Source organism: Grampus griseus (genome assembly GCF_964374135.1).
Source record: "Grampus griseus genome assembly, chromosome: 5".
NCBI classification, from domain to species: Eukaryota; Metazoa; Chordata; class Mammalia; order Artiodactyla; family Delphinidae; genus Grampus; species Grampus griseus.
This window is the reverse complement of record NC_138998.1, coordinates 97628737-97641100: the sequence shown is the minus strand read 5'-3', so window position 1 is coordinate 97641100 and position 12364 is coordinate 97628737. Positions and strand designations below refer to the sequence as shown.

Genomic DNA, 12364 nt, shown 5'->3' with positions numbered 1-12364 from the left:
TGTTTCTGTGGCAATTGCTTTTTGGGAATATATAATGAAAAGTGTAATTCTCATAGAAAGAGGCTCAAGCTTCCTGGGGCAAACAGAAGAAAAGCTGGCTACTACTAAGAGAGACTGCATTTGTTACAGGAAATCAATGTATCTAAGAAAAAGTTTCAGTGTTACAACGTAGCACTGCATTTGAATTTCAAAGTAACCGGCAGAATAGGTGCTTAGGGAGAGTGGAGGGGTGGGATTGTTAGTTATTAGTTCACCATATGGCAGGTCAAAAGGCCCTAAGGAACTTGGAGGGATAAAATCATCAAAATCATCAGTGTATGCTCCTGCCTTTAGCACAACGCTCAAACCATCACAAATGGATGCAACCTGTCCGTTTTTTTAAATATGAAAGAGAGAACACATGAAAAAAATTCTTTCTAAAGGTGTAACAGTGGAAAGGAATGAAACAATCTGCATAAAATCATCCAGAAGAAACCAGAGGAAGGAAAGGTAGCTGACTCTAGAGCAGGGATGAGGAAATGACAGCCCATGCATGGCCTGTTTTGTATGGCCAGAAAGCTTAGAACAGTTTCTACATAGTTAAAAAGTTGTAAATAAAACAAAAAAGAATGAGTGACAGACATGTGGCCCATAAAGTCTGAAATATTTGTTAGCTGGCTCTCTACAGAAAAAGTTTGCTGCCTCCTGCTTTATACTGTCTTGAGTATGGATCACACTCTTGGCCTTCTGAATGAAACTGGCCTAGGACCTGAAGAGAAGCTGGCTTCAATTCCGCTTATTGTCTGCAGGACCGAGCATGTCTAAGATGCAAGATTTACAAATAGATCACTCATACTATGGTTCTATTCAATGTTTCAATTTCTCCTGCTTTTGATGCCTAGTCTATGTTTTGTAATACAGTAGATCATAAATACCATGAAAATACATTCTTAAAATATTCTCTTGGGATGAGAGGGATTCATAATACTATCTCTGATTTATGCCAAAATTTGATTTATATTCAAAGCGTTTCAATTATCCTAATCCATCATGGGCCACACAGGCTATAAGGAACAGAGTAGTTAGTTATGCCTTCTGATCTTTAAAACGAAGTAAGGATTTGGCAATATACTTCTAGACTCACTCTGGGCTCTTTCAACACTTAGAAAAGAAGAAACAAATCACTCTTCCAAATGACTACCAACAGAGAACAAGCCAAGATAGCAAGACCTTGCCTGCGCTCGTCAATACACTCAGATATCGAGCACACAAAGGTTATTTCATGAACACCATCAACGTCTGTCCTTATCACACAAAGGTTATTTCATGAACACCATCAACAATGATACTGCTCAGGTCTAACTCATCCCTATCCCACCCCGTGCAACACGCTTATTATAAACAGCATATATACTTACACCACAGACGTTACGTTGTTAGCCAAAGAACTTTCATAGTACGGGATGCCTTTACTAATTACGACACTAATCCGGCCACCCAAAATGTTTGACACTACGCCTGCATGCACACCAGCCATGCACAATGGTGAGGACTTCAGGGAGGAAAGATAAAAGATTAGTTTTAAATTTTCTTTTGATAATTCATAAACAAGACATTTATACTTCTTCCTCTAGAAATTAATTGATCTGGGCAGTTTTCTTAATAAACATGGGATAGATTATTGATAATACAACACAGAACAGGTTTTTAGCAGAAGAAAAACAACAAAATGTTACATATTACTAAAAAGAAGTAATTCCTAGAAAATAAAAATCAAGATAAAGATACACAATAGATTACACATCTATCTATGAAGGAGTTTAAAAAAATGAAGTTTTATCATCACTTTAACATAAGTCTATATCCAGCTTACATCTCTATATCCATGAGGGATTGTTCCAGATATCTCAGCAAAAGGAAGCAGACAACCAGCGGGGCAGTATTTGCTGTGAAATAAAAACAAGTTAAAGGGTATATAGTGCTGTACTTTCTGGGGAAAAAGACCAAAAAATGTCACTTACCCAGTTTTCAGTTCAATGTAAATACCATAATCTCACCACTCTGAGAGAACCACCACTTCTAAAAAGCCCTTAAGATTTTCTTCCAACCATTTACACGTCTTCACAGACATATATACAAAAATTATTCCATATTCTACATACTGCTTTATTTTGCTTCATAATGAATGGCGGACATATTTCTACTGTAAGAGCTATTCATATATTTAATAGCTACATTGGACTTTGTGGATGAGGCTCAATTTATTTCACCAGCTCTCTACTGATCAAATTTAAGTCGATTTAAAAAAAATGTTTGGCATTCATTTATTTACTCACTTACTCATCCACCTACCCACTTAACACATTTACATGAATGTCTATTACATTGTCTGTTAAGTGCTGGGCTGTGCTAGGTACCGGGTCAACCAAGCAGATATGGTGCCAGCCTCACTGGGTTTACATTCCCGTGGTGGGAGAATACATTAAATGGATACTTTAGATTAATTAGATTATAATTAAATTTAGATTATGATTATGCTATAAAGAAAAGGCACTCTATGAAATAACCGGGAGGAATCTAACAATAGAAGTAATACATTCAGCAAACTTACTATGTCCCAGGCAACATTCTAAGTACACTTCAAGTCATCCACATAAGAACCCTACATGGTAGGTATTATTATTATCCTCATTTTACAGATGAGGAAACTGATGAGCTGTGTGCCCAGGTCACGCAGTTGTGTCGTGGTAGATGGGCTCCAGAGTTTGTGTTCATATGCAGGGCTCTGCACTGCCTCGGTCAGTGGACGGGGCTCTGACGAAGGGAAGCCTCAGCAGAGAACCACCGGCTGTCACTGGAACAGTGCAGGGATGTGCACCGCAACCAGAAGGAAAAGCGTGTCCCTGAGGCAGGATGGCCTGTGTGTGTCTGGAACCGAGGACAACCAGTACAGGTAGAGTGCAGTGAGAAAGGTAAGGTTAGTCTGAGAGAAGCTTGGAAGGGGGGACAGGGATCAGATCATGCAGAAGCCAGGGGGGCTGTGGTGAGGAGTCTTGGAGTATATTTCTAAGTAAAAAGAGGACGTCAACAAAGGATTTTGATGGTCTATACATATCATCTGATTTTTATTTTTTTTTAAAAAGTTATTCTGGCTCCTGGAAAGAAAAGAGACTGTAAGGGCCATGAGTGGAGGATAAGACACTGTTAGGCAGTCCAGGCGAGAAAGGACGGCAGCTTGCATGTGGGTGGTGATGACGGAGCTGGAGAGTGGAGGGTCCAAGACAGCTGATCCTCTGGCAGGGCCGTGTGACATACACCGATGCCAGGGTTACCTCTGCTGGCCACAACCCCCGATGAGGGCTGAAGAGCCCCACCAGCCCACAGAGAGAGAACCATTCCTGAAGACAAAATGAAGGTTCTTTGGGGAGCAGTAGCAAGTTGGGGGAGGTGAGTGAGATGGGTCTTCAAAGATGAGAATGAATTTGCTAAACAGAGAAGAATAAAGTGATTCCAGACAAAAGTTCTGAGAACTCAGAGCAGTATAAATAATCCAGGGATGTTTCAACATGAGTACGTTAACGTGAGACTAGAAAAATGGCCCAAAGACTACTTGTGAAGGACCCTGAAAACCAGGCTAATGAATAGGGATGGCATTTTGTCATAATAAGTAGCTCCTGAAGATTTCAAAGCAGGGGAGTGATCGAATACAGATTTTAGAAAATAACTTGGCAGAATGTGAATGGCAGAAAAAAGCCAGCAAAGGTTAGAAAAGGGAAACCAATTACAAGTGAATCCTAGTTCAAGCAAGAGACAAGGGTGTAAAGCAGGGAAATGGTAGTATTAATAAAAATGCCACCTGGGTAAGAACAGTGAGGAATTCTCTAACAGCCTAAACCCTCCTGTTACTTCTTTTTGAGCAAAGATAAATGGATCTTCTACCTTTATTAGGAGTTTTGCCAGATTTGAAGAGTGACTAATCCTACTTTTAAAGTATATCCAAATTATACGTCCATTGTGGAGAAGATTCAAATGCTAAAAGTTAAGGCAAAATTTAAACATGGCAACTCAGTGGTTTTACATAAGCTCTGGTTTACTGATGTCTCAGAACAATGATTATGAGTCACACCATGTACATTAATCTTAAGTACATAAGATGAGGATGAAGTAGATGAAGAGTAACATTTAAGAAAAAAAAGTCACAAATATGGTCATACCTGAACTCAGGTTCCAAAAAACTGGATGCAGTGTCTAAACAAGTAATTAGATCTAGGAAAAAGAAACAAAAACGGATTCAATAATAATAGGTTTATTCTTGCTGAAACACCAACTGTTTCCAAACTCATATCATATTGTTCTAAATTTCAAAATCTTAACAGCTATCAAGATAGTACTTTAACTTTTTATAAGGTTTTGGCAATCACAATTTCTTTAAGTATCTGGACTTCTGGGGCTATGTCTGCCCAATATTGAATACACCACATTGCCTCATAGAATCACGTATCACACACATGGACGGCACACAGATAAGTATAATTTATAGCCCTGAAGTAGCTTCTATGAAATATATTGATAGCTTCTGAAGCAAATATTTCTTGTTACTATATGACTAAAAATGATCCTTTGCTGGTTACCCGTGAGGGAAACGATAACAAATGAAAGGTGAGTTAATTCTGTGGCTCTAACTAACTGCAACTCAAAATCTGGTCCAGGAGTAGGACCAGCAGCGGCAGTATCTTCTGGGAAGTTACTAGAAATTCAAAAGTTTGAACACCATCTAGACCTACAGCATCTCTTGGCAGTGGGGCCCAGAAAGCTATTTTAACAAGTCCTCCAGGTAATTCTAAAGCACACTCTGCATAAGACAGAACTTTAAAGTTTTAACATTTCCTATCTCAAAATCAAATCTGTGTAAGAGCTAACTAACCTTGTCTAATTAAGACCTAGGTCACAGGCTTGTGTAAAAAGGTGGCTTCTAGTTCAAACATTTCAGTGGTTTCCTTCTGCTCTTAGGACAAAGGGCAAAGTCTTCAACACAGCCCCCAAGGTCCGACCTCAGTCTGGTTTTGCCCGTCTTGGCCTCTTTTCATACTAGCTTTCTTCCTCTTCCTCTGTGCTCTCGGCCAGGAAGGCGCTTCCACTATCCCTTCACCTGGCTCACTCCTCTCTAGATCTCAGCTTAACTGTCGCATCCCCTCAGAAGCTGTTCCTGATCTTCGCAAGTCAAACTGTGCTAGCACACAGTAGGCACTTAGGGATTTTTGGTTTAACGAATGGATGACTATTAGATGTTCTCATAGTACCATGTGTCACATAAGAGTGATCTGTTGCAATCATTTTAGTGTTGATAAGCAACATCATTTTATGATGCCTAGCCCATGCATAGTGACTGAGGCTGTCAGTCTTCACCTCTGTATCGCCAGCAGCAATCACAGCATATGGCATAACAGGAGGCTTTCTATCAACATTTATTGAATAAATGGATGAATAAAAGCTTCTGATTGTTAGCATGTTTGGCTAAGTCCAATCATGGACTAACCTGTAGGGGGAAAACCTGGAAGAAGGTCCTAAGCCAATCACAAAGGTGAGTGATTTCACCTATAAATGCTAGCCAAACACTGTGCCGAGGGTTCCCAATACACTGACAGAGATAACACCTCGCATTCTTCCCAGCACACTGAAGGTGTACAAATATTTGTTAAATCAATGGCAAGCACACAATAATTGATTATTCTATTTTACAATTCTGAAGAAAAATTATGTGTTTATTATCCAACTGGTATGTGTCTTGAAAGAACTAGAGCATAATAACTGTTAAACTAATAGGAAAGTGGTATTTTGAGAGAGATTACATGGATGAATATCTACATAGTACAGGTACTTGAATGATGATTAAGTTAAATCTGTATTTTAGGAGTTTAAGAGGATACATGCCTGGATAGAGGTCCACTATCACCCGGTTAACTGACTAGGAAAAGCAGACAAACTGAATTACCTGTATATTCTATAGATATTCCTGGCAATCTTTACACAGCATCAATAAAGAACTGATTTTCCACTTTCCTGTTCCACCAAAAGAGTTTCCAACTTCTAAGATTAGAAACTGAACTTCTAAGATTAATAGCCTGGGATGAAAAGGTACCTGTGTGGTCCAATATGGCATTCAAGCCATAAGAAGACTGCCAGCTGGCCCTATTACCTTCAGGCTACATGCCAGAATCTCCTAGTCAACTATGGATATACTTGATTAGAAGAGGGCTTTATTATAATAAAGCCCATGCAGTGCTGAAACTCCAGATTTTGCACAAATGTATGCAACTCACTTGACCTTGCTCTCAAATTCCATGGGGGCTCAAAACAGCTCCCTAAGAGGAAAATATGAATTCCAAATGGAAAGCTATAAGGACAGCCAAGAAGACAAAAGAAAAAGAAAGAAAGTCACGATTAGAGATTTTGACCTTTACAACTCCATGAAGGCAAAGAAAACATCAATTAAGCAGGGAATTGAGAAACTTTAAAACGTGCCTTTCTAGAAAGCTTCTCCCAAGTAAACAGCCTTCCAGAAAATCACTATTACTATAAGGCGCCCAGTTAACAAGAACACAGCCTAGGCAACATGAATGCAACTCAAAGGGAACCCATCTGACTCAAACTTCTCACAGCAATGTATAAGTTATCATAATGAATGGAATAGAACTGAGAGTCCAGAAATAAATCCTCAAATTTACAGTCATTGATTTCAACAAGGGTGCCAAGACAATTTAATGAGGGTAAAAATAGTCTTTTTAACAAATGATGCTGGGACAACTGGATATCCACATGCAAAAGAAAGAAACCGAACCCCTACCTCAGATCATATATAAAAGTTAACTCAGGGCTTCCCTGGTGGCGCAGCAGTTGAGAGTCCGCCTGCAGATGCAGGGGACACGGGTTCGCGCCCCGGTCTGGGAAGATCCTACATGCTGCGGAGCGGGTGGGCCCGTGAGCCATGGCCGCTGAGCCTGCGCGTCCGGAGCCTGTGCTCCGCAACGGGAGAGGCCCCAACAGTGAGAGGCCCGCGTACCGCAAAAAAAAAAAAAGCAAAGAAACAAAAAAAAATAAACAAACAAACAAACAAAAGTTAACTCAAGGTGGATCTAAATTCAAGAGCTAAAACTATAAAACACTTAGAAGAAAATATAGGTATAAATCTTGACTCTGGATTAAGCAACAGTTTCTTAGATATGACACCAAAAGCATAAGCAAATACATAAAAACACATAAACTGATTTCATCAAAGTGTGAAATTGCTGTGCTTCAAAGAATGCTATCATGAACAAGAAAGATAAGCCAAAGAATGACAGAAAATATTTGCAAAACATATATCTGATAAGGATCTAGTATTCAGAATACGTAAGGAATTATTACAACTAGACATTAAAAAGACAAATAACCCAATTTTTAAAAAAATATTTATGTATTTATTTGGCTGTGCCAAATCTTTAGTTGTGGCATGTGGGATCTAGTCCCTGACCAGGGATCGAACCCAGGCCCCCTGCATTGGGAGCTCGGAGTCTTAACCACTGCCGGGGAAGTCCCTAACCCAATTTTAAAAGGAGCAAAGGATCTGAATAGACAGTTCTCCAATGAAGATATACAAATGACTAATAAGCACATGAAAAGATACTCAACATGATTAAGTATCAGGGAAATAATAATAAAAATTACAGTGAGATACCACTTTATACCCACTAGGATGACTAGAATCAAAAAAACAGGTAACAAGTGTTGGCAAGGATGTGGAGAAACTGGAACCCTCATATATTGCTAGTGGAATTGTGAAATGGTGCAACTGCTTTGGAAAATGATCTGTCAGTGCCTTAAAAGGGTAAATACAGAGGTACCATATGACCCAGCAATTCCACTACCAGGTATATACCCATGAAAATTTAGAACATGTGTCCATACAACACGTGTACACAAATGTTCATCAACTGATGAATGGGTAAACAAAATGTGAAAGAAGTGGTATATTCATAAAATGAAATATTACCTGGCAATAAAAAGTAAGTGCTCATACATGCTACAACATGGATCAACTTCGAAAACATGCTAAGTGAAAGAAGCCAGTCACAAAAGAGCACATATTACATGATTTCACTTATATGAAATATCCAGAATAGGCAAATCTAGAGAGATAAAAGTAGATTAGTGGTAACCTAGGACTGGAGGGGGTTAAAGATTAGCGAATGGGTAGTGATTATTACTTGATTATTACTGACTACAGGGTTTCTTTTGTGGTGATGAAAACGGTCTAAAACTGACTGTGGTGATAACTGCACAACCCTAAATATACTGAAAATCAATGAACTGTATATTTTAAGTAGATGAATTGTACGGTATGCGAATTATCTCAATAAAACTATTATTAAAATCTTTAAAACAAGAAAGAAAAAGAAGCTATCATAGAAGTAGTAATAATTTCCTTTCATATACAGCATATTTGCATCGATGGATGAAATAAGCTTAGTAAAAGACAGAGCCAGGATTGGCAGTTTGTTTATTTATTCATTTGTTCATGCATTCAACAGTTTTTAATAAGTATGTATTATGATTAGGTGTTCTTCTAGGTGTTATAGATGGAGCAAAGAACAATCAGACAAAAATCCCTGCATATATGAAGTGTACCTCCTGTGGGGGTAAGAAAAAATAGACAATGTAAATAAGAAAAATATATAGTATATTAGTCGATAATAAATACACAAGAAAAATGAAGGAAGTTAGGGAAAGTTAAGGGGTTGCAATTTTAAGTAGAGTGGTCAGGGTAGGCCTTACTGAGAAGGAAGCATTTGAATAAAACTCTAAAACAGGTGAGGGAGTGAGGTATCAGGTATGTGGATAACGGAGAACAGTCAAAGGGACTCACAAAGGCCCTCAGAAGGAAGTGTGCCCAGCATTGTTGAGGCCAGAGCGAACAAGGGGAAGACAAGTAAGAGGTGAAGCCAAACAAGTCATGAGAAGCCATATCCTAATGGTGTCTTGGAGGTAAGGACACTGGGCAGAATGAGATGGGACCTTCGATTTAATAGGATCACACTGATCACTGGGTTGAGAGTAGACTGAAGGGGAGAAAGGGCAGAAACAAAGGTCAGGGAGGAATCTCTTGCCATATTGAGGTAAAAGTTGATGGTAACGTGAACTAGTGTAGCAGTGGAGGCCAAGAGATGTAGTCAAACTCTGATATACGTACGTATATATTCAGAGAGGTGGTGATGGATGTGAAGTTTGAGACAGAGTCAAACACAACTTGAAGGCTTCTGACCTGTGCTAATTAAAAGTATGCATTCCACGTAAAGTGCTTAGGGCAGTGATTATAATAATAAGTACTGATAAAGTATTCATTGTCAGCTCAATTATCAAGCTGGATCCACTCTAACACAATACTAGCACACAATACTAGAAAATCAGTGATATATGCTCACAGTGAAGGGCAGTATTTAATTCACTCAGTTCTCAACTAAGAGCTTCTGGATGGGAATTTTTTTTTTTGGTAATTTTACTCCAATATTTAATACACACAAAAGAATACTTATAACATATACATTACTACACGAAACACCAAATATACTGTGAACTTCATTTGGGTGCTCTGGACAGCAGGGAATGGCGGCAGTAGTAGTACGCAGAACGCCCTCAGGGATTCTGCTGAAGCTCACAGCACTCTATTCCCTCATTTCCCCCGCGCGGCCCAAAGAAGAGGTGGCATCTACAGTGCACGTTCTACACTAGTTTTAGCAGCAGAGTCTAACCCAAAGTGAGTGTGATCATAATCCCGATAAAAAGAGCTGCTCTAACATCTGCCTTCCTTAACCTCAGAAGGCTTTAAAGAGGAGGCAGGCCTCCGTGGGGTTTTGAAGGCAGGATTATGTGACCATGAGGAAGAGCACAAGAAAAATACGAAAACAAAGATGAGCCAATAATCAACAACAGGATGACAGATTTCAGGGTTTTCTTAATGAAGACATCAACATCAGATTTTCTAAGACAGCTCTAACTTAGTTAGCAATATTACTATGAGGCATAATTGATATCCTATAAACAGGGTTTTATTTAAAGTACAATTAAAATTTTTTCTAATATATAGTAACTGCATAGGCTTGGGAACTTCATAGTTATTCCATGAAATATTTTTTAAAACATGATACCTAATGTTAACCCACATGTAATACCATGAAAATATGATATTTTATAAGTTCACAAATAATAAAAAATATCAGCATATTGGCTACTAACTTAGAAATATTTTTGATTGACAGCACTGTCTATTCCTGAGATTAAAGGATTGTGAAAGAGATTTAGATTTTCCCCCAATTAATACTCTGTTTTGTGCTCTTGAATAAATTGAAAAGACTCTCAGCAGTGTCAGTACCCATCACTTACGAGAGTATATCACCAACTATATTAGCTGCAGGGTATAATTTTTGTCCAGCTGAAGCCATTTACTTCTGAGGGAAGGGATGCTTGAGTGCCTTTATTTATTCTAACTCAAGGAAGCATAAAGCACTGTAACTAAGTAATTATATTTACCAGAAAGAAGAAAATACACGAAGCAAGACAATGTATACTACAAATTCTTCTCCTTTATTTGCTCTGAAATTCTTTTAAATAACAAATTCCCCAGAAACTGAAGGGACCCGAGGTCATTCTTTCCCAATTCTCACTTTGTCAGCAACCTTGCATTGTAGGTGTACAGATAGCTACTTTGTTCAAGAGCTAGAGGATGTGGGACAAGGCTCATCTTTCTGCTAAATTCTTGTGTCAATATTATTGTGTGACCTTGGGAATAATTCCTTGTTTCCACGATAGGAACCTGGCACTGATTTGTACCATGTGCAATCCAGTGAAAGGAAATTTACATATATAATAATTTATATATGTAATTTACCGTGATTTACATAATTTACCGTGATTAAATTATACATAATTTACCGTGATTCAGCATCAACTAACATTTACTAAGTGGCAGATAATTTATGTGGTATTTTACATCTAATCTCCTTTTACATACTGAGAATAGAGAATAAATCTTGTTTCTCTTAGAAATATTACAATGCCATCTATGGAAGCTGAGTCCACAACAGGAGCTCAGGAAAAATTTTCTCAGATGAAAACAGTCAATTTTTTTTTTTCACAGATGATGCAGGCATGGCTCAGTTGCCTAAGCAATAAGTCAAATAGGCTACAAGCTACATATGGATAGATCAAACCCTCTCCACACCTAAATTTCTATACACTAAAAAATGAATATAAGACATATTAAAGACATTATAAGACATATTGAAATAACATAAGACATATTAAAATATAAGAGACATAAAAAATATTAAAGATTGTAAGACACATTAAAATTCTTTTGTAACCTAGTATCGAGGACACTAATAATATCTTAGTAAGAGTAGCAGTGAATGAATTTGTCCCCCAGATAGCACAAGATAGCACAAACACATACCTAGCCCCTTAAAAGAATTGCTAACTTACTAAAAAAAAAAAAAACCAAAACACATAGAAGACACTTAAAATCATTAAGGTGCTCTTGAGGTTATCTGTCAGTCTGAAATAAACTCTATCTCATAAAGGTGAATTGCCTCTTTGGGTTATACCACCTTAACAAATTAATTTTGTTTATAAATTTCTCTGCAAAATTGGTAACACTTTATTCATCAGCACCTTTGTTGTACAAGTTGACATCAAAATACAGATATTTTTCTGCATGTATACACACAAACACTATACATATTCATTTGTGTATAAATAAGGACAAATCTAAAAATATGCATGTAAACTGAGACTTCATTAATAAAATCTTACTAAATAGTTTAAAAGTTTTAAAACGTTTGCCAGACACAACAACAAAAATTAGGAACACAACAGAAAAACTAAAAATAGAAACATAGCTAAGTGTAGCACTCAAAACAGAAAGGATCCTATAAAATTACTGTACAATTAAGGTAGCAAACAATCTAAGGAATTCATGCTCTATTTTCAAAACCAAAAACATCCCATGCAGGAAAAAAACAACCAGTTACAGAAATCTGGACTCTATTAGAAAGGAGTTCTCTATTCCGCCTCTATGTTTCATTTACAAGTTAATATAATCCGATGGAAGATGGAAGAAATGGAAAATATTTGCAAAAAAATGTGGTTAAAGAATGTAGCAATTAAAACCTTTTATACTATCGGTGTTAAGTCTAAAAATAACCCAGCATATAGCAATAATAACCCTGTCAAATGGGAATATTTGTCAGGCTCAGCTGTCCCCAAGTCCTAAGCACATTGTCAGGAGGCAATGAATAAACAAGTGTTTATGAGTTCCAATTAGGCAGCATGTTAATACATCTACATTGGATCA

The 12364-nt window shown here is 37.7% G+C and overlaps 1 protein-coding gene across 1 annotated transcript in view; it reads right to left on the bottom strand.

Moving 5' to 3' along the window:
• Nucleotides 1-12364, bottom strand: part of DCBLD2 (discoidin, CUB and LCCL domain containing 2) — a gene marked incomplete at its 5' end in the record, with an annotated part of 87931 nt that overhangs the window by 22127 nt on the left and 53440 nt on the right. Inside the window, 3 exons of the mRNA XM_082654496.1 lie at nucleotides 1398-1531; nucleotides 1853-1925; nucleotides 4194-4245. Coding sequence (XP_082510622.1) covers nucleotides 1398-1531; nucleotides 1853-1925; nucleotides 4194-4245 — 259 coding nt within the window. The remainder of the gene's footprint in view (nucleotides 1-1397; nucleotides 1532-1852; nucleotides 1926-4193; nucleotides 4246-12364) is intronic.